The following is a 23,258-nucleotide window of genomic DNA, read 5'->3' on the forward strand; positions in this document are numbered from 1 at the left end:
CCTTGACTTGATTATTCACAGACCACCTCCATATGGCTGGAATATTGCTGAGTGCAGTTTAAAACTAAACTCACTTATTCTCGCTTCTGCAATGTTATTATTATGACATATTCCATCTGGGCCACGCTCAGGTAATTTTTTTTTCCCTCAATCATAGGTTGTCAATCTCAATAGCACGTTGTTTTGTCAGACTCAACTCACCGTGGAACTTACAAGTCTTGCAGCCACACAGATTCTGTGTGGCTTTTCAGTCCTTATGAGGTACCCATTCACAGCTGGGTGGACCGGGGCACAGTCACAATACCTTGTAAGTTTACTGTACCTTGCTGTACCTGCAACAAACTCATGTGCCACCATCTGGTCATTTACCAAGGGATTTGTGGGTTCTTTTAAGTATACAGGGTTGTGTACTGTACACTAGGGGTTGTGACAACACAGAAAGAATCAGCATACAAAGTTGACTGCATGGTTTTGACACTCAGTCAGAGGTATGAGAGTTTTCTGCAGAATTCTGTGTATTTCACTGCGTTGGTGTCATTCATGATATATTGTTACAATTAACACCAAGGATTGTCCTATGACAAACTTGCTCGAGTATAATAATTTCTTTACTATTTCCATCATGTACATTTGTATGGTAAAATACGGTAAGCAAGTGTGATAGCTCTCATGCTGTTATGACATCACAGACAACTAATACAGAAACAATGGTTGCTAGGTAAAAGTGATATGTGCACATGTGATATACATATATGACTGGTTATGTTTCAGCATATGGGTAATGAAAACATATTATCCCATCCCAGCCCTCCATCACCACAAAAAGATGTACATGTCTACAAGTATGTGTGTATGTTTGTCAAACTGCAAGATCAACTTACATTGACAAGGAGGCACAAACAAGAACACAGAAAGAACTGAAATCTTAAAATGTCTTTTATTTCTCCCTACCAATGAACGAGAGGGAGCATACCACCAGAAACTGACTTAATGTATTCTTAACATGTGGGGATCAACCCCAGGTCTTAAGCATGACAAGCGAGCACTTGAACCATTAGGCTACTGCCCCCACAAACCAGAATATTTTGAAACCAAGATGTAAAACTATCTGGCCTAACAAGTTCCACTCACATATGGTAAACAGCCAATATGTTACTATCTGACGTGTTGTCACAAGCTGTTATTTACGCACCCACGCCCATACCATCTGTTTCTGTGTCCAATAATTACTATGAAAAAATACAATAAGTTTGATTTAGAAATTCTGGATATGTTATGTTCTGTTCATGTCAGAAATGTCTCGACTGGCAAACATGCACATAACTTAACAATACCTACCATTAGTATCAACACTGGTTAATCATATGCATCGGTTCATGATCATATTACCACCTGAGTCATGTCTCATCAAGTAGATATGTCAAGGCCCACGTTCCGATACAACTGGTGTGAGCTGAATTTTACACCACTTTTAGCCTTATCCCAGAAATTTCACATGCAGAGGATGCCCCTAACGAGCTTCACTCATTGTTCCCATGTGAAGAATCAAACCCATGTCTTCAGTGGGATGAGCTAGGGCTGTAAACATTAGGCTACCTCACCGCCCCCGAAAATGTTAACTTTCATCACAATGGGACCCTTGAAGGTCACGGGGTAGAATAGGCCTTCAGCAACCCATGCTTGCCATAACAGGCGACTATGCTTGTTGTAAGAGGCGAATAACGGGATTGAGTGGTCAGGCTCGCTGACTTGGTTGACATATGTCATCGGTTCCCAATTGCGCAGATCGATGCTCATGTTGTTGATCACTGGATTGTCAGGTCCAGACTCGATTATTTACAGACCGTCGCCATATAGCTGGAATATTGCTGAGTGCGGCGTAAAACTGAACTCACTCACTCACTCACAATGGACTTTCACAACTAACTAGACATGACTCATAAACTAACTTGCCCCGTCTCGTACCATATTTGATAACTTTTAATGACTGAATTTACTAATCATTATGAACCTGTTCAGTGTGGTCGGTTAGCGAACTTTGTGATTGAACTCTCCTTGCACCAACAGACAATAATTGTACAAGAAGATAAAGAGCAGGGGTAAAGAGAATACACCATTACCAACAACCGCCATCAACGGTCAGTTCACAGGCTGCTGATATCATCAGTACAATTACCCACAATCCTGAGTTGATGATCAGCCAAGCTGGAAGTCTGTACGTAACAGGTGGTACAAGAATGCCTTATCGTATGGAAGATCTCCACTTAATGTTTCTTATCATATCAAATGTATTAAGCACCAGCTATGATTGTAAAAAATGCCAATGCTAAAGATATGCTTTCCAATGTTATTATAAGATGTTTTTTATCTATTTTTGAGAGAAAGAGGTCAAGTTGGGCCAATCATATAAAATATTTACTTTTTTGTTATGTTTTGTTATGTTTTGTTTGATCCTGATCATTTTAATTTTTTAGTCAACATCTTAAAGAATGCACTTATCAGAACTGGCATCATTCAGCATGATTCTCTCACATTTTATAATTCTTATGAAAAATATGTGTTAAACATTAGTTTCCTAGAACACGGACGTGTCTGGAAATGTCTTTGATAGGGAGTCCTACATTTGCAATGCAATACTGAATGAGAACCATGCATACATTGTGTGACTGTATATTTTTAACACAGAGAGGGAGAGAGTGTATCAACCAAAATTGTAACGGTGGTAATAGTAACAATGTTTCAAACTTCTTTCAATCAAATAATAACATCTTTCTGTTAATCTTGATACATTTCTTAGCTGAAAATGCATTTGACAAAAGAAAAAGAGAAGCAATTCTGTAGACGTTTATGGGATATCACTTGTATTTTGGGCCATATGGCCTCTCTACAAATAAACATCTTGAATCAATAACAAAAAACTGGATTTGATGATCTGCCATGCCGGACATCAGCAGGTAACAGGTGTCGGCAAGACTAATCAGAAAAGCTCGGATGTCAAAACTCATTCAGCATAAAACTTTGTGTCTCAAATGACTTCATTTTGTATCTGCAGACCAAACAAAGAAGCACATTTGGTTAACTGGAAATGTCAAACTTTGAATATTGTATTCATATTCCCCGATTATGTAACAGCTGACTACCCTTCTCTCTTTCCTTTGCAAATTTAGGAAGAAAATAATTCCATTTGTCTGAATTTAGTGGAAAATCTATGGTTGTAATGTTTGATTTTTGACACTGATATATATTGGGCGTGTTTGTGATGTATCTGTGATGATTAGATGTGATGTTGTTTGTCAACTTTGTAATGTTTTAATGTACAAGTCCTATCAAAATCAGCTTGGGTCACAGATTCATGTTTAGATATTAACACAACACTTACATAAACCTTTTTAGACCCCTGAAGCTCTGGGGTAGAATATGCCTTCAGCAACCCATGCTTGCCAATGAAGATAACTAACGAGATCGGGTGGTCAGACTCGCTGACTTGGTTGACACATGCCATGGGTTCCCAATTGTGCAGATCGATGCTCATGCATCCCTGGATTGTCTGAACCAGACTCGATAATTTACAGACTTCCACCATATAGCTGGAATATTGCTGAGTGTGGCATAAAACTCACTTGTTGTATATATGTGTCAACCAAATCAGTGAGACTGACCACCCAATCCTGTTAGTTGCCTCTTACGACAAGCATGGTCACCTTATATGGCAAGCATGGGTTGCTGAGGACCTATTCTACCCTGGATCTTCATATGTGCTATCTTTCATAACAGTCCTACAGGAGACTGTTTAACTTAGGACAGCAATGAAAATTATGCCACCTACAAACAAAAAACAAAATTCAAATTTGTCATGTTTTAATGAATTTTCCACTTTTGAAATGCATAGATTACAAAATACTATTATTCAACAAATGCGGAAAAACATGCACCACAATCAATAACATACAAGAGATAATAAATTGAAATCATTTCTTGTCTCAAGATTCAAACCATACAGAACAAACATGAAAGACAAACCTTCCATCTGCCTAACTGCATCAAAATACAAATGGCCACTCAGTTGTGCATCATCTCTGCTGTTGATAAAAACTGTAGTCTGTCACAGAGAGTGAATAATTCAGGTTTTACATTTCAGTAACAAAAGGATCTCAGAAATGGGCCTCACACACTATACCTGTGCGTGCACCAAACCAAGAAACCCTGTGATAGGCAAACACACTAACCGCTCGGCTACCCAACATAAAATCATGGAAGTTTGTGTGCCAAGATTGTTTTGTTGCCTCTCCACCCTAAAACAAACATTTAATTATATCAATGAAAGAAACTACTCGCTCCGTGAAAGAAACGTATGGTATAACAATACCATTCTTGATAATCACCATGATCAGTCGATGTGGAAGTGACATGGGATCATCTATTATTTCATTTCACAGCATGTGGGTGTCCTGCTAGACGGATAAGTGAGTGGGCGAGTTGGGTTTTATGCTGCTTTTAGCATGGTGGGAGCAATCAGAAAATGGGCATCACACACTGTACCCATGTGGGTAATCAAACCCGGGTCTTTGTGACAATCAAAGAATTTACCTACTAGGCTTCCTCAACCAAGAAGCAGTTATTTGATGGTCATGTACACGATTCAGGTATCATCATTGTGTTTTCGACTCTCAGTTTGTGGTGTTTCGGGAACAGCTTTCAGCCTTGCAACATTTTGATGATGGTAGTTAGTGTGTGGTACATTCATCCTCGAGTAGGGAGGTGGGTTAGCCTTATTGCTAAAGCGTTCACTCATCACGCGATTCCCAATTTGTGAAGCCCATTTCTGGTGTGCCACAGGGGTTGACAGTACTGGAACATTGCTAAAAGCAGATAAAGCCACACTCACCTCACCCACTCATACTCACTAGACCCGTGAAGGTCCCGGGGTAGAATAGGCCTTCAGCAACCCATGCTTGCCATAAAAGGTGACTACGCTTGTCGTAAGCGGCGACTAACGGGATCGGGTGGTCAGACTAGCTGACTTGGTTGACACATGTCATCGGTTCCCAATTGCGCAGATCGATGCTCATGTTGTTGATCACTGGATTGTCTGGTCCAGACTCGATTATTTACAGACCGTCGCCATATAGCTGGAATATTGCTAAGTGCGACGTAAAACTAAACTCACTCACTCACTCATACTCACTAACTTCAGACCACTAACTTCACTCTGGAGTGACAAGTGAACGCTCTAAAAACTAGGCTACCCCAAAATTGGATGAGAAACTGTGCAACAGTTTAACATGAATACCCCACCCAGCAGTGTACCAGTTGACAAAAAGCTTGACAGTCCTTGTTTTATCCTTTAAAACTGAAAGCCAGGAATGTTCCAGCTATATGGTGGTTGTCTGTAAATGATTGGTCAGCAAGAACCATCTTTTGAAGTCTTTTTGTTTAAGGCCAAGGCAATCTTAATAGGAACTAGACAATGAAACTCTTTTCGGGAATAAGAAGTACCTAAAATTAATAAGATTTGCGCGACTTTGACACCTGGACCCATTATCAGCAGATCCTAAATTTCAATCATGAAGTTTCTGAATGTTTAACAGGAAAAACATTACATAATTAATGAAACCAGATGATACTCATTTGTGGAGAATCAGTGAAATATTTAGATTCGAACCCCAGCCTTCTGCTCTAACGAGTGAACGCTTTAACCACTGGGCTACCCCACTGCACAAAAATGTTGATAAGACCAGGCTATAATGCATTGATGTCACAGCTGAAGCACATTGCATAAAGGACATGGCAGTGCTGCTCACATACACACCTGTCCATATAAACAAAAGCACCTGAGCAAATTGGGAATCAATTCCCTTGCTATATACACTATAGACTGCACACTGTATCAGTACCTCATGCATAAACAATGTACATTAACATCAAAATCACAACATGTCCCAGCATCAAGTGCATAGTAATAACACCTGCAAATCTCCTCAACCAATAGGATGCTCATCTCATTGCAACAACAGAAATATAATACACAATGACGTGTAAGTGCACGGTGACTTTTAGAATAATCACGTCATCATAAATGATGTACGTATACATATCTCATGAAATGACACAATTTTGCATAATTTCATCTTTGCTTTTTTAATTGTAATACACAACCTGGAAATGTTCAATCTATCATCCAATGTTTGCCCTGATGAAGAAAACCTGTGTATATGACTCACAAATTATCTCAAATACTCACTGAATATAGACTAGCATCATTGTTCATGCCATGCTACTAAGCCCTCTGTTCAGATAATCTAAACTTTGGTTTCTGCCCCTGTCCTATCTTCTTTCTTGTCATTATTTAACAATCACAGTTGATGTCTTGATGAAAATTCCAAACTGAAGTTGACTCACCAAAACATGTCCATCACTCCCTCTCATGACACCAGGGAGTCCCGATGACTCCTAAATTTTCATGCCAACAGCAAACACTGATCATCCAGCTAAAGTAAAGATTCAGTCAAACTGCACTTTTGGCAAAAGAAACATGTTGCAGGCACTGTTTCAGGGGTATGTATCTTAAACAAGTAGCAGCTGAGAGATGATGTGGAGCACAAAGGGGATATACAACTGTCTGTATTGCAACACATGCGACATTTTGGTATAGATGCTACTTAGATCACTCGGTGTTGGAAACTACACTGATACATCATACAGATATTAATAAAGAAGTGTTCTTTCCATCGATCCATTATGGTATGTCCCAGATACAGCTGTATTAGACAGGTAGCATTATAACTTCACTCCATAACAATGCCCAATAACATTTTTCCTCTGATTCAAAAATAGACAAGCATAAGAACTTGTTACCTCATTGTTTTCTCAAATCATGTACCAGTAAACATATTTCACATAAACCCCTTCCCAATGAGTGAGTTGGGTTTTATGCCGTTTTCAGCAATATTCCAGCATTATCACAACAGCGGGTACCAGAAATGGTGTTCACATATTGTACCCATGTGGTGAATAAAACCCGGGTCTTCTGAGTGACAAGCAAATGCTTTCACCACTTGACTACCCCATCACCTCATAGACAAAGGAACTATCATGAACAACTTACTAGCATTGGTTTGGTACCTGGAGCTTCTAGGTTTGCAAGTACCAATAGCAAGTAATTTACGTCAGCCATGTGAACAGGACAATAATGACCGGGGTGAACGCTTTAAACATGTAGATACTCCACAGCCCCAGCAATCTGAAAATGATCTTCAAGACTCAGACGTTTTACTCCTGTGCCAAATCAATGACTGTTGGACAATTCTAATTAATTAATTAAAAACATCAGGTGTGATGACTTTTCGATAAAGAGGAGTATTAAATAGACTGGACGTGGGAGCACTGTTCCAAATGAAGTTAGTCCAAACTTGATCCTGTGCGTTTGAACATTAATTCATGAGTGTACTATGTTCCAAACTAACATGCAAGCCCCACAATGAAGCACATGTGACACATGTGGTCTCACCGTAGGCAAGTGAGTTTGTTCAACATTGCCTCTGTTCACCAAGCAGAAACTGGGTACCCAGTTCGATCAAGTCATGTGACCAGGACCTTCTAATGCTGAAAAGGCACTTTGGGTTTTCTGGGGAAAAAGAATCAGATTCTGATTAAGCACTGCGAGCAATCACTCAGTGTTAGGACATGGCACTTTAGAAGACAACTTATTCTTATTACAAAAGCATTGGCTCATCACGTTTCAAGACCCAAGTTTGAATCCCACAAACGGGTAGAATGCGTGAAGCCAATTTCTGGTGTTTGCCATCGTGATGTTGGAATATTGCTAAAAGTAACGTAAAACCAAACTCAGTCAGTCAGTATCCCCACAGGTACTTCTTTACACTAGTATCCATTGCAACTCAGGTCTATGACCGATTTACCCTTACTTATATTCCACAGAGGTTAGCAGCCAGATGTGCATTAACATGCTCACTCATTTTTGTCACACTGAGACAGGAAGTATATTAGATGAGCTTAATGTATCACTAGCTCTCTATTACATGATAATGTCACACACCATCCATCTGATAGTAGAACATGGCCAAATATCAACTTATCAGGGTTAAGGGCAAACACTGGAAACCATACCAAACTTTTCCTCAGCCAATCGAATATCCATTCCATCTATCCTAAACATCAGAAGGGGTCAACAGAGAAGAGGGAAACAAACAACAGAATCTATCTGGGATACTGCATGTCAGCTGCATAACTATCAGAGTTGCCTTAATTTCATGTTTATTGCATCATATTAATGGTAAGTACTTGACATGATATATTATGTTATGTGAAATAAGGAAAGCAGATGATGATGATGATGATGATGATGATGATGATGATGATGATGATGATGATCTGGCAGCAGCATTTACCAGCAAGTAGTGGTTCATGACACCATACAGGGTCAACTTGCAAGCTTGCAGGTTGATGATTGCGGCAATGTGTTGGCATTGACACTTAACAAATCACCCCCCCCCCCCAACCACCACACACACACACACAAAAAAAAAAAAATAGTAAAAATAAAACAAAAAAATTAATAAATATAAGAACAAAAAAAAACGAACACCAACCTACCCACCAATTACTGCTTTTTACAAGGATAAGTTGGACCGCTGCCAAAATCGTGTTTACGAGAAGTAGGTGGTACAGTGCAATGGGCAAACCCATTTGGTTTGTGAAAGGAAGAGCAGATGTAGGTTAGTGCATGTAGAAGTAGGTGGTACAGTGCAATGGGCAAACCCATTTGGTTTGTGAAAGGAAGAGCAGATGTAGGTTAGTGCATGTAGAAGTAGGTGGTACAGTGCAATGGGCAAACCCATTTGGTTTGTGAAAGGAAGAGCAGATGTAGGTTAGTGCATGTGCAGTGTATGAGGATGAATTTAAATTCTGAGCATAGCTCCACATGCCTTGCTCATAAGACTCTCACCCTTCACTCACAGCACTACATTTGATCACAGACAACCTGGGGCCGCTTCGTTCACAATGGCAAGCATCAGTGAGGGGCATTCATATATGCTAATATGGGCCAATTGTCAGGTTGGTATGCTTATCCTTGTTTGTTAGTAACAACCCTGAGCCATGCCACAGATGTGCAGCTGTCATTGTAGTTTGTGGAATACCTGCACACTAAAAACACTAAAAAATCTAAATGTCTCAACACTCATAACCTACAAATGAAGTTCTTAAAACCCCACTAAAAGCTCCATCTTTAACTCTACTCCCTCTCTGCATAAATATCCAATGACATTTGCCCCGAAGGTCTTTTCCGGTCTATTCTGAGAAAACTTTGCTCATTCAAAATGAAGACTGCATGAGTTCTTCATCCAATCAGACGTCAGTACCCCAGTACGACTAGCTCAATTTCTTTCTTCCAGTGACTCAACAATATTGACTCCAACAAAAGAAAACCAAGACAGAAGCATTAATCCTCTGATTGTACTCTTTAAAACTGTGCATGCTTCACACTCACAAACAGGAAGCATAAAACATAAACAACAATTGAGTTGTCCGTCGTATACATGCAGAGGATACTGCATAACCTCAGTATAGAGAAATTGGATGCTTTAACAGTCATGAAAAGTCAGGAGCTAACTGTTTATTTAGAAACTAACTGACGTGACCTTCTTTGGAAACTGCTGAGAGGTACTGTATTCTGTCAAGTTCTGATTCTATAGAGGTTCTAGCTTTGTATGAAATCATTGCATACTACAAGCATGCTGGAAAAATACTCTGAGAATTTCTTTTGAGAAACTAAAAATACTGAATCACAAAACAGGAAGTCGACCATATCAGATGTTGACATCACAGGGGCTTGTAACGCAGAACACTGGCATCACTAATGCTGTCTTAGCACTACATAAAAGGAGAGTGATGTAACATGGTCCTTTTTTGTGTTACAAGCCCCTTTGGCCAAGTGAACATTTGTAATAATTACCATTAAATTGTTTCATACATAAAGTGAACTGAAATTCATAAAAGACTTGTTATTTCTGGAGGTGTGGTGAACCATGATCAAATGGACAAGAAGATACAACAAAATCCACAACCATCCTGAACTACCAAACCCAAAATATACACCCTTGTTAAACATAAACAGGCAATGAATGGCTTTCATCATAATGAGTTGAAATATGCTTAATACAACACTGTAAAACATCAACTTATGGCATTCTTACTAAATTGCGTAGTTTCACTATTCATAAAGCTGCTACTTTTTAACTGTCCAAGGCCGTTCACTATTTCGCTGCCTCTCTAAAGATGACATAGCTTTTTTAGGTGGAACCAAGGCATTGGATATCCCAACTCTGGACTTCCGCTTCTTCCCTGCCATGAAGCTGTCATCATCTGCTGGTTCAGTCTCCAATGCTGTACCTTGCATCTTGTGAACTGACCCAAAATATAACTGTTTATGATTATGCTGATTAAAACCCAACTTCTGGGCATTGTTCTCATCATGTTTGGTTTCAACAACAAGCCCTGTGACACTTTCTTGGTCATGGAAATACCGACAGTTCTTTCCCATCCGACATTTTCCTTTCTTAAATTTCCAACACACCTGTTTAGTCCCTTTTTCTGGCAATTTTTCTGTCATTCGCACATGTTTTTCTAAGATGGAATTCTTGACGAGTTCTGCCTGCTCAAAAGGATTTTTGAACACAGAAGTGACGGTTTCCTTCCCTTGCTGTCCAATATCAGGAGTGGGTAGTTTGTCCTCCAGGGGGTTGGGGAGACGGTCTCTGTCATCCTGAGAGGTAGACTTTTTTGAATCTTGATGGCCACAATCAGAGTCATCACTGTCACTATCATCCTGAGTTATCAAGAAGTTTTTTGCACTGTTTTTATTGCTGGTGTCTTTATCTCTGTAAGGAAAATGATAATGTTATGATGATTGATTCCGTGAGTGTAAGTGAGCCATAATATTGTGTTTACAGGTGGCGCCATACCTAGTTTGTGGGGGAACCATGTTTTTCTTGCATACAGTGAGATGACAACATCACCTGCAAAATACCGTCTCTAGTGCAGAAGCTTCTGTCGCAAACGGATAAATATTCAGCTTTCACGGAAGTTGTGGCCTAAATTTCTGTCAAAGTACTTCGACCCTTGAACGTAATGCACTTTGAGAACCTTCATAAATGTGATCATAACTTTTGAAATAATGCTCGCAACTTGTCAAGTGGACCACTGTCTGCTCGGGTGAAAAGTAAAACATAAATATCACGTCGCCCGAATGGAATGTTGCTGACATAATAAAAAAAAAAACAACTACTGAACACTGAATTGGTCATCTCTTACATATTTTTTTAAAGCTTGTGACCACTGGGTTCATGTAAAATACTACTGTGATGTCACTATACTGCACAGACACGACACATTTTATTGCCCCTGCAATAGAGCGTGCCATGCAGATAAGAAGAACGAATGTGCATATGGTTGAATAACTTACCTGTAAATATGTTTCTGTTTAAAGGGGCACTGATGCGGAGCGAATAATGTTTCTCGCCAAGGGTATAATTACGAAACCAAACCGCAAATTGGTCAGCGCAAGCTCCTTCGACCGTGACGGACGAAGGAACTGGGCTCCTGTCCATATTAGCAGAATTTCTTCACCTAAACAGTCAGGAGGCCGGATGCCCATCATATGCCATTTGTTTAAAAATATCCATGGTATTCCTTGTCTGATCGTAACCAAATATCCCAGCAGTGTAGTTCTTTTCGGATGCTTTGATGGTATAGTTACTGATCCAATTTGATCCTATTTCTGTGTTTTTAACCTCGATATTTAATCATGTTACATGAAAATATGATGTCTACAGGCACATAGCAAGCCATTTGTTTCAGCACGGAAGATTGCAAAGCTTTATATATAGGTAGTTTTGAGTGTTGGTTCAGCTGTGATAGCAAATATCATACGTAAGTTTTGGTAGCTATGGTGGCTACAATGGTTTATTATTTATGATAATAAAAACACACAGTTGATTTATTTGAATTCGTAAACGAAAAACGATGACTTTGAATTTGGTAGAGAAATCTGAAAATTTTCTTACGTTAAAAAACCCTTATTTCACCTATTTACCCAAGTACACAGCAAAGGCCTGTGTGTATTCCTTATGTAACGAAATTCCGTTGGTATCCTCAAAACAGTTTCGTCCCATAAGTATTTTCAGGCTGCGTGCGACACAGATATTACATCTTCCTTGCTGTAACTCGCGTTTGATGGTGTAAACCTACACGTGTTATTTGTCATCATTCTCTGGACGGTCAATTAGTGAATTTATAACAGGTATAATTAGTAGTAACACCACTTCGGTTACACAACAAAGGTTCAAATTTGGCATTTCTCCTGTCTGGAGTAAATACTCAGCATTATAAATTAAGGTCTGTAATGGCAAATGTATTTGCATGTTATGTAATATGTGCATGTAAGTGATGCAAGAGGGTTTATCAGCTGAGTTACAAAAACAAACATCGATCAAAGGATTAACCGATAACACACTGATTGATTAATTACTTGTATCTTCTAGCGGATTTGTCAAAAGGCAGTGTGTGTAGATGACTACACCCTGTCGTAAAGAGTGAGTGCAAAAACAACATCCTCCCTTCAAAGAATTAACCACCCTTGCGTTGATTGATTGATTGCTCATTATTGGTTAACTAAATTACTTAGAATAGTGGACATCATACAATTAGTTGCCAGGTGTGCTATCTTGGGAGACCAATGAGAGGTTTATCTGTTTTTCACCATCGAAAGACGTGAAACGATGTGTTACTTTTTCGCAAACTAGACAGTTGTAAGACACGCGACACAGAGCATGATTATTTACCAGCTGCAGATGAATGGAATACGATTTCTTTTATGTGGATATTGATGGATACATTCCTGAACAAGGTAGTAGCCTGACATTGTTGCTATAAAATTAGTCTGTTTTACATTCATTATTTGCATTTTGTTTTAATTTATTTGTTGTAGCATTCAGCAGAATCTGTATGACAGAAAACACACACTAGATCGCGTATGTGTGTGAAATAGGATCCACATTGGCAATCTATACAATGTATAAATGTTGCTTTTGTGTTAGAAATTTACTATGAGTATAAGCAGATCGTGTGTTCTTTTATTAATTTTCAGAATCATACAACTATGATATAATAATATCATATATACAATAAACTAATTAGGTTTATCAGACCAAATATAGAGAGGTACATTGGCTTCGTTATTTTTCTGTCCTGATAGTTTTTTACCATTTCTACCACTGGCAGATGATTAACCTTCAAAGTATTTCATTTGTTTTCATAATACATTTGTAATGAAGTAAAAATGACCTCACCTAAGTTGATCTGTCTATAACTAAACTATCAATTGCGCTTATGGAATGCGCAGCAGAGGTCACGAACCAGTCATGAATTCTGGGATATCATCCGGGTACTCACGGGAGAAAAACAATAACAAAAGTTTACACCAGTCCACGGAAATTGCTCCGCATCAGTGCCCCTTTAAGAATTTTCACCAAAAGAATTTCACATAATCAAGAAAAAAATGACCAGTTTGTTTGGCTTTTAATTAAAATGACATGTTGTATTTGTTGATTTCTATGGAGAAGAATGCATCAATTGCATTTCCATGCAAGGGTGTGCCCTATAAAGAGTAACCCAAAAACATGGTACATCACTTCCCTTCGTGCTGGCAGACAAGACACAAAGTGTTTTCTGCATTGGAAACCAGCAGGCGACAGAACATTCAAACAATTTATGAAAGGTGAGGTGATATTTATTTATGAAATTACAGTTTTGATAATCTACTGATACACAATAATGTACATGATCATCTTTTGCGTTATTACCCCGAAAACATGTTACATGGCAAATTATGTGATTGTAGGTAAGATGATTTCTCACAAATGTGTAAAATTTAAATCTTAAGACAATCAAATTCATGAAAATTATTCATGTTACAATATATCATCATGTATGGTCCTATACTTTCGCACGACGTATCTTCATCAAATTGAAAGACACCGTGGTTAAAAAAAATAAACAACTTGCTTCATTAATCACAGATACGTTAGGGTTAGTTGTGCGTGGTTGGGAAATGTGCCCCAAGCTCCATAGCCCATTGATCCCCTCCCTTACACAATTCAACTTGCACACACCAGCATTGCTATAATGCATGGTGCCTTTTGGGAGACATGGTTCCATATTTTCGTGACACAGATGCTCGGTCAAATACATTCGCAAATTAACAGGAATAAGCACTGTCATGTTATTATGCAAATCAAACGAATTGTTCTCTTGATTCAGCTGACTCAAAATGCAATATTACGTCTGAATTTCTTCGTCCTCCAGACCTTCGTTCTCTGATAAATCATCCTCACTTCCGTAATCAGCAACAAGTGACGCCATGACACTTTTCGCGAAAGTGCAGCAGTGAATTTCGCGGAATTTTTTGATTGGCTTGTAGTACCGGTAACTTCGTCGGCTTCGCTGTTCGGGAGAAAAAGTGAATTTACAATGAAAAACAAAATGAAATGTAATCACAGCCTGTATTCCCGTATTATTTGAAGTTTCAAAGCATCTTCCAGCAAAAGGAAATGAAAATAACCGATGTCTTCTTTGTCATTGTCCCAATCACTCCCCGATCAGCTGACGGATATAGATGGCGCTACTTACACTTTTTGAGAACCGAAGGGAATATGCCGGAATTGGTCGTACCCTAGTCCACATATATAAATGTGCACTCGCTTTACTGACGCCAATATGATAGTTGCACTTTGAAATTACTAACATAGCTGTCACATAGAATGCATTTTGCTGCTTGACAAAGTTTAGTACCTAGTTTGACCTCACTGGTGTCCCAGACGTAGTAGTTGAAATCCAGTGCCCAGTCGGGCTGCAACTAGTCTGTCCACTTTGACAGTCGGTGAAGGAAGATGTCGGGGAAAGTGAAGTCGAGAACTGCTGCGAATGCCGCCGACGCAGCAACTCAGTCCGTCAACGAAAGAATTCTGAAAGAGTGTCACACCCTATACATCGATCCAGAAAATGGTATGGGTATTTCTTTGGGTTTTAGAAGGGGTTGTTCTTTCGTGGCGCTTATGTAATGTATGCCTAGACGGTGACTCTGCAGACAGCAAATATGCGATTTAGGCGAGACGGTAGACGGACACGCATCAATATATTTCATTTAAATTCTTATTCACGTCTTCAAATTGTGAAAATGACATTCTTGAAAGAAAACGCTCTTTCCTGATTGTCTAGTTAAAATATCCAACTTTTTGGTCAGGCGATTGTAGCTAAATATAAATCCGTCTGCAGGGTCTCGGTTGTACCAGCTGATCAAAGGTCACAGTGCCGATGACTCATGTGCTACGGTTGGGAATTTCCTACTGGTGAAATTTTCAATGAAATTATGTAAAAAATATCTACAATATCCATTTTGACCATAGACGAAATATTTCTATGCAGAGGTAATGTATTAATCTATGGATGATGCCTGTCTGGATATGTAATGAGATGTTAAAAAAAAAGTTGACATCTAGGTGGAGGGGCCTTTAAATATTGTTTTGACAACACAGCAAAAACAAGTATCCTCTCTTCATGACCGTTGTCTATGTATTTATTTGTAAAAATATTAAAAGTTTGATTCTTTTTGCGAAGATGTCAATGTCAGGAACAGCTGCTTCTGTCTTGTGCCAGCAATCAATGCATTATAACTGAAAATATTTTAACAATGCATTTTTTATTTTCAGAGTTTGTGAAGTCACCTTTATTGTTTTTTTATTTTCTTTAGTTAAGTGTCTGATGTATGAGTTCTTTTCACTTTGTTTTTGCAAATAACAAAACTGAAAAATTGAGCTGTTTATCCAAAATTGTTGCATGTGCAAGTCCAATGTGTCGTCTGCATGGCCCATGGCACAAAGGGATCTGTTGTGCAGAAATGTATTATACAGATAAGGTGCATATTTGCATAAATTGCACAAAATGTTTTTTTGAAAACTCAATTCCAACTGAGTCGTTTCGACACAAGTACGCTTGAATTTTGTAAATGCTCAATAAAATTGATCTTACATGTATACGCATAAAACAGATGAAAAACAGATACATATTGTGAGGTTCTATATCAGCACATGAACTTGGCAACTTGCAGTCTTTCTTATCTTTTCTCTTATTACTGATCAAATACGAGTAACAAACACATAAACTAACACTTAGAGTTTATTAAATTTTAAAATAAATGGAAAATGACGAAATACCCAAGTGTTTGAGTGAGTTGGGTACAATTCATTTGGTTTCTCGAAGGAAAATTAGGGAAACGTTATCTGTGGCTCTGTCCATGTCACATGTCATTTTAAATTGCTCAAGAGGTTCCTTCGTGTTCTATTGATAAACAAACATTGCTGATTGATATGAAGGAAATATTATCTCTGTCCTTGGTTTTTATCCATTTTAAGAAATTGTATGGAATATGACAGTTTTATAGCAGATTTTATCAACATTATTCCACAATATGGAGAGTCAGTTAAGTTGTCTATGTAATTATCTATTGTTGACAATTTGTCAGTGTGTTGCATGCCTTCTTTCCTTGTTGATATGATTTGATAATGCAGTTGTAGATTAACATGTGGATAGCATTTCATGGTTGCCAATCTGGTCCAAACTCTTTTCATCATTTCTTGAGACCACAGTTTCAAAACATGACCAGGTATTAATTTCTTGTCAATATTGTTCCCTTAAACAACTAAGGATCATTTCAGTATGAAAGGTCTGCTGAATATATTTTTATATGTGATGTCTTATTAACCATGATGAATTTGAAAAAAGCCAAACAAACCAATTTGCTCTTGTAACTGTTGTCATCCTATGTGATATCTTTAGTTTTCTATGGCATAGTTATTCAAAATCAATAATTGTATAACAACTTATTGTGTGGAGTCTGGGACAAAAGATGTTCATACTTAATGCTTTAGCAGGCTTACAACACTAGTAGCATTTTGATTGCTTTGTGGAAATTGAATCTTGATGATGGATATCGTTGTATCCAGTGTGGATTATTGTTAATACGGCTATTAACAGGCAAATGTTATACAGGTAAAATATTGCTGACTGCAGCACCAGACATCTACATTATCTATATAAGCTTTGACTTAATCCTCTCTCTCTCTCTGAACATCCAAAATGTTGATAGTAACATTTTCTTTTGAAATGGAGAGGAGCCCAAATGAGAAATGTAATTCAGAATGGTGAAAGGTGATCACTTAGTCTGTCGTATTGTCTGGTGTATCTAGACAAAAACCTTGTCTCTGAATGTATAATTTTGATAGAAACAATAATTACTTTCAAATTGAAAAGGAGTCCCAATGAGATGGGAGATTCAGAACTTGACTTTATTTAGGGGTGTAGCATTGCAGATGGGGCAGGGCAGTAGGTTAAATAATGTAGTTCAGGGACTGTGTCAGACTATATTAGCTTTGACATATGCAGAAAAGCATCCCACTCGGTTCATTGGCTCAGTGCTTATCCCATCCCACTCTATTCATTGGCTTAGTGCTCAAGGAAACTCAGATGTCACAACGTCACCGCCTTGCAGAGATGAAATCCTTCTACATGTAAATTTTCTCTTTTCTTGTGAGGGTAAGTTACAATTCAGCAGTGAAATGACAGTACTGACTTGCTGCTTTGTATTCTTCAGAAAATCAGTGATATGCATGTGTCCTGCTAACAGACCTAACTGGTCAGTCTGACATTGTCCAGTCGGAATCAATCATCATTATGGGGGAGAGTCTGACTCAAGATGAGACATTTCACTATCTGTGATTCACTGCTGCACTCTCCTATTGTCACTGTAAGTCTGCTAGGTTTCGCTTCTGGTAAGGTCTTCAGTCTTGGACTGGTTCCTGGAGGTTGATGACGTCTTGGCAGTTTCTTTGTCATGAACCAATTCTCATTCAGAGGTATGAACACTTTGTCAGTCTGAATCAGCGATTTCTTCAAATTTGCTGATGTGGCAGTTATTAGATGGTATTTTACCACAGACAGAAAGAAAAAAATCACATTTGAAAAATTTGACAGATGATGTTGTAGACTATGATTTTATATATGCTGATATTTCATTTTTGTAAAATGTAATTGGACTTGACCTGTTGTGTGTATGATTAGGTCAAATGCCATGTATAGATTATTCCACAAATCAAATAGATTTCCTCCTTTAGAGATTCTGAGTGCATGAAGTCGCATACTTGTGATAATTTAGCTCTGTCAATTAATGTTTTTATCATTGTGTTAAATAGAAATGTGTGGAATTCAACACTATGTTACAGTGTGGGTGTGCTGTTGATCAGCACATGGTGATATGCAACCAGTTCTTGTGCAGCTGTTTTCTCCTTTGGTGGTGGCTCCTGTTCATAGCTATCATGAACAAATGGTTTGTGGGAGTACGTCATCTCAGGCTATCAGAGAGGAGTGCAATTAAGCCATGTCAGCATTATTTCAGCCATAACACTTCATGTTGTGCTTTGTACTGGAATCAGTGATTGATAGTGTGACCAGCATCGTATACAGATCCTTGTATAAAACTAAAGGATAACCAAACAAAAGTTGAAATGTGTAACATGAAATTAGATTGAGTTTATTGATCACCAGGAACCAAAGTTGGGCAATCCCACAAGGGACAAGGAGACTTGCAACACCTCTGTTAGTTGCATGATGCCCTGGCAAGATAACCACCATTCCTGTAGTTCATTTGTTTTGGCCAATAGTTGACATGTTGTCCAAGGAATAGGTTATGCGATATATGGAGATATGAAACACTTGCGTGAAGTGGACTTATCTACCTCTTTGTCTGGACACAGTTTCTGGACATTCAGTTTTATTGCCAGGGATGTGAGATACTACTTTCAGCCAAGTTCTTTATATACTTCTATGAGCTTCAAACACTGTGTCAATTTAGATTGTCTAGATTGAAGTTGCAGGCTTCATCTGATTTTCGGATATGACTGTTTTCCGTAACCTGCAAGAATGCTCTGTTCTTATCCAATCAGACTTCATCTACAAGTGCAAGTTGGTTCAAGAGTCACTCCTTTATTATCTTGAGCCATACCTTGTACCTGAAATAGTCATATTGATAGGCATCAGTGTTTCACACAGTGGTAAGGGATTGTGAATGGCAACCATTTTATGGCAGATAATTGCAGAGTTACAATGAGGCTGTGGTACAAGAACTATAACATGTTATATATGTTCGCCCCTGGGGGTGGAGGTGTTTGTCTGAAGACACAATCAAGTAGATAAAACTACCACCAGAGTAGCACGAGTTGCCATTTGCCAACTTGGCACAAGTGCTAATGAATGATGATTCTTTTTATTCACTGTATCAAATGCTGTGAAGCACACTGAAACCAAAACTTTTGGGGTTGGTTTTTTTTTTTTAAACACCTCTCTCAAGAATTTTCTGACTGTATAACGCTTAACAGCAGTCTGTATATAATCAGGTCTGAATCATAGTCATGTGATCAAAAGCTGAAGTAACTGGGATGCTGACCACCTGATCAGGTAAGTCACCTCTAACGATAACATTGGGTTGCTGAAAACCAATTATAACCTGAATGTTCACATTTAAAAACTTTGCGGTAGTACACACTCAGTATGTGCACTCTCTGCTGTTTAGATGTAGTATTTGCAACATCCATGTCTTTTCCTTTGTCTGGGGTTCTAGAAGTTGAGAATGAGGACATTTTTTTTAGGATACACAACTTCTTTATTCTGTTTAGGCAATGTTTTGACTAAAATATATAATGTTGTCAAGCAAATTTCATGTGTACCAGCTAATGTTAATTCAAACCACTCTTGAATTTACATCCACCACTTTTATTTGAAGTGCATGATTGACCGTGAATGTCCGGGGGTAGAATAGGCCTTCGGCAACCCATGCTTGTCGTAAGAGGTGACTAACAGGATCGGATGGTCAGGCTTGTTGACTTGATTGACACCTGTCATCAGTTCCGAATTGCTCATGTTGTTGATCACTGGATTGTCTGGTACAGACTCGATTATTTACAGACTGCTGCCATATAGCTGGAATATTGCTGAGTGTCGCGTAAAACTAAACTCACTCACTCACTGAAGCGCATGATGAAGCAAATCCATATCCGACGTGCTCAAAATACTATCTTAGTCCATGGCATCAGATTGGTTCATCCAGCACGTTTTGTTCGGCCAATCACACATGCAGACTAATTTTTCCTACTCCTAGTGAGGTGGTGATGGGGTACTCAGGTCTTGTGGTGCTTTTTAACACTGCAGTCACAGGGGTGTTCCCTCCCTTAGTTATGCCAGGAAGAGCTACCAAGGAGGTTGATTCCAGACTCAAATCAGTCGAACTCATTGTTTCCAAATTTTGCTGCCCAGTCAGTCTAGTTATGCTTGAATGTTGTTAAACCTACAAAATGACCCAAAATGTGAATATAGGCACAGGGTTTCATCATTGACATATTTACAGTATGACCCCATGAAATTTCAAAGTCATTCAGTGACGAGATTTACTGGGCCGGCTGGAATTTTTAGGGATTTAGCTCGAGTCCTGTATTTGAGGGTCCCTGGGACTCATACTCTTTAATTTTCAGGGGCCCTGGATTACAAATTGGGGTTCCCAGATACTCAAATATTATTAATACTATGTTGTAATATTGTTGCAGTTCAGTAACTGTTGTTGTATTGTGCATCATGATCATCACAGTAATTAAACTGCAAATTATATCGTAATCCATCCAGTAGCTGACTCTGTGATATCATATTGTTACTTGATCAACATCTTGAAAAGATTAAAAAGAGTATTTCGACTTTCTCTGCATCCATGAGGACTCACTAGTCTATTTTGTTGCGTCCATTTTCAGTTTTTATGAGTGTAAGATGCAGGCATTTGTGTCATGTTAATCCCAGATTTTTACTAGCCACAGGGTAGCTGGCCAGTGGCTATTTGGAATGCTGGTTGTACTGTGTTTGTCTGCACCATAACCATGCATGTTGGTGTAAAACATTGATGGCCATTGATGAAACTCTTGCTTCACATAGAGTTTCTTCCTACATTATTTTGATATTAAGTGATTGAGCTGAAAGACGGTGGCAGACTGACCTCAGACTTGCTCATCAGAAGACAGTAATGTTGGAGTATCTCTCAATTCTTGAAACATTGTTGAGTCTCACTGCAACAGAGTCCCATCATTTTCAGGAATGGATTTGCAAGACTATCAGCCAACATAAATTATGTTTCATATGACTAAGTAAAACTTGTCTTCTTACATTTACCAAATCCCAATGCAGACGTTTTTTGAATATTGAGAAGTGATTCACATTTTTTTCTATACTGGCAGAGTGTGCATGGCATGTAACACTGACTGTTACTTTAGCAACTCTCCATTATTCATAAACAATGGCGTGTTAGGACGATAGAATGATCACAGATGTAATTTAATTCATGTTGCATATTATTTTTTTATACATTCATTTCAAGCCAAACTAGACATATTTGTACTTGATCAGTTAATGTCTTCATAACCAAAAGAAGATGAATTGAGGGCAGCCGTCTGCAGGCTTATCATCATTCTTTCACAAAAACCTATATTATGCTGAGTCCAACATGTGCTCATCACAGTCAAATATGTTGACCTTGAGCCTTCACTCATCGAAAATGACCATTGATCTGATAATCATATTTTATTTAAAGCCAAATCAGATTGCTGGCCATTTTTTGTGTGGGGTAGGTAAAGGCCTATGTTGGCATTACGTGCCCTTGAGAATGAGTAGATCCTGTACTTATTATGTAATAATGAATGCTGGTTGACAGCATGAATATTTCCTTGTCTGAGCAGGATTCTTAACAATAGGGAAGTAACAGTGTGGCCTTGATAAGTAGCTCTGGCCTGTGTACATAGTTTAGATATGATAGTCACTACCATGTATTACTGGTTTTTGTGAGTCAAAGGAAGATTTAGTGAGTACTCAACATTTGTACAATGAACCATTAATCTGATAGCATTGTTCTGTATTATTCTTGTAATGATGGGCAGTAGATTAATGGTTAAAGTGTCCATTCAACATGTCAAAGAACCTTGTCTAATTTTCCATATGGGTTGTGGGTACAATGTGTGAAGCCCATTTCTGGTGTCCCTCCATGATATTGCTGTTCTTCTCATGTGAAATATCCATCTACTCACTTGGTCAATCTAAAATTGTCACAGTTGATTTGGTTTTTTTTTTTTTTTTCTGATGAAGAAAACAATCATGTAAGCTGACTTCCATACATTTATTTTCTTGGACAGGTTATTAATGTAGGTGATGGATTGATGACAAGTGAAAAACTAGGTGATAATTTTTAGAAGCAGTCAGTGAAGGTAGATTTCGAGCATAATTGAGTTTATATTTTAATTCATTTTATTCTTTTACAGCATGTTTTTTGTGATAGGTAGTTAATGTAGTAATTTCAGCATGTTTACATGTTCACTTCTCTTTTTGGGATTGTCTTGGTTTGTGAGTCAATAGTTAGAGTTACCTCCCCTGCATGGGCCATCCGTTCATGTGTTTCAGTTCCCTTGAAATTAAACACCAGTCCTGTACTCCACAAATATATTCCAATATTTCTGTAGAAGTGAGTAGTTTTAGCTGCAGTTCCATTGTTATATTTTATTCACATCTATATTTGATGAAACTAACTTAGAAACTTATAAAGAATTTTGTGAAAAACAAAATAGCCTTTAAAATTTGTAGGGAAGCAAACTGTATCTGAAATACAACTAAAACTATAAATCAGAATACTGAGGGCTGCCTAAACAGATTGATATTCAGAGATAACCTGTGACAAAAGTTATTCACATTAATTGATTAGAACATTGTGTTAATGATATCTGTAAACGTTTGTGATGAAATAAGGTTTCAATATGCACATTTTGTTGCATTGTGTCCAGCGATTTTTCGTATCTATTCAATTCTAGCTTCAACCAGGTCATCCTGTTTCTCATTGAACAACATTCTTGATGTATTGTTTCTTTGGAAATGAAATGTTTTTGGCATATATTTGCTTATTACTCCATTGAAATCGGTAGTTTTTAGTAAATATTAAGAAAGCTATGTTTTTCTCAACTAGGCCTTTAATTTGGCCCTCTGATCATCATAGAAAATACCATTTTACAGATAAAAATAGCAAAAGTTTGCATATTATCAACAAATTTAGA

The 23,258-nt window shown here is 38.1% G+C and overlaps 2 protein-coding genes across 2 annotated transcripts in view; one reads left to right on the plus strand and one right to left on the minus strand.

Annotated features, from left to right (window-relative positions):
• Positions 1 to 9,882: 9,882 nt before the first annotated feature.
• On the minus strand, positions 9,883 to 14,443 carry LOC137296903 (uncharacterized). Its single transcript, XM_067828796.1, has 2 exons — positions 14,360 to 14,443; positions 9,883 to 10,898 (listed from the first exon to the last, which is right to left on the minus strand). The coding sequence occupies exons 1-2, from the start codon at positions 14,437 to 14,439 to the stop codon at positions 10,247 to 10,249; spliced, it is 732 nt and encodes a 243-aa protein (XP_067684897.1). The 5' UTR covers positions 14,440 to 14,443; the 3' UTR covers positions 9,883 to 10,246.
• A 263-nt stretch (positions 14,444 to 14,706) lies between these two features.
• LOC137296910 (uncharacterized) overlaps positions 14,707 to 23,258 on the plus strand; it is a 76,102-nt gene continuing 67,550 nt past the window's right edge. The window contains exon 1 of the mRNA XM_067828808.1: positions 14,707 to 15,081. Coding sequence (XP_067684909.1) covers positions 14,967 to 15,081 — 115 coding nt within the window. The 5' untranslated portion in view covers positions 14,707 to 14,966. The remainder of the gene's footprint in view (positions 15,082 to 23,258) is intronic.

Source organism: Haliotis asinina, chromosome 1 (genome assembly GCF_037392515.1).
Source record: "Haliotis asinina isolate JCU_RB_2024 chromosome 1, JCU_Hal_asi_v2, whole genome shotgun sequence".
In the NCBI taxonomy this organism is placed as follows: domain Eukaryota; kingdom Metazoa; phylum Mollusca; class Gastropoda; order Lepetellida; family Haliotidae; genus Haliotis; species Haliotis asinina.

Coding starts and splice junctions, on each gene's coding strand:
- LOC137296903 (XM_067828796.1), bottom strand. CDS start 14,439: ATGGCGTCACTTGTTGCTGATTACGGAAGTGAGGATGATTTATCAGAG. Junction 10,899..14,359: donor GAGGACGAAGAAATTCAGAC/GTAATATTGCAT, acceptor TTTTCCTTACAG/AGATAAAGACACCAGCAATA.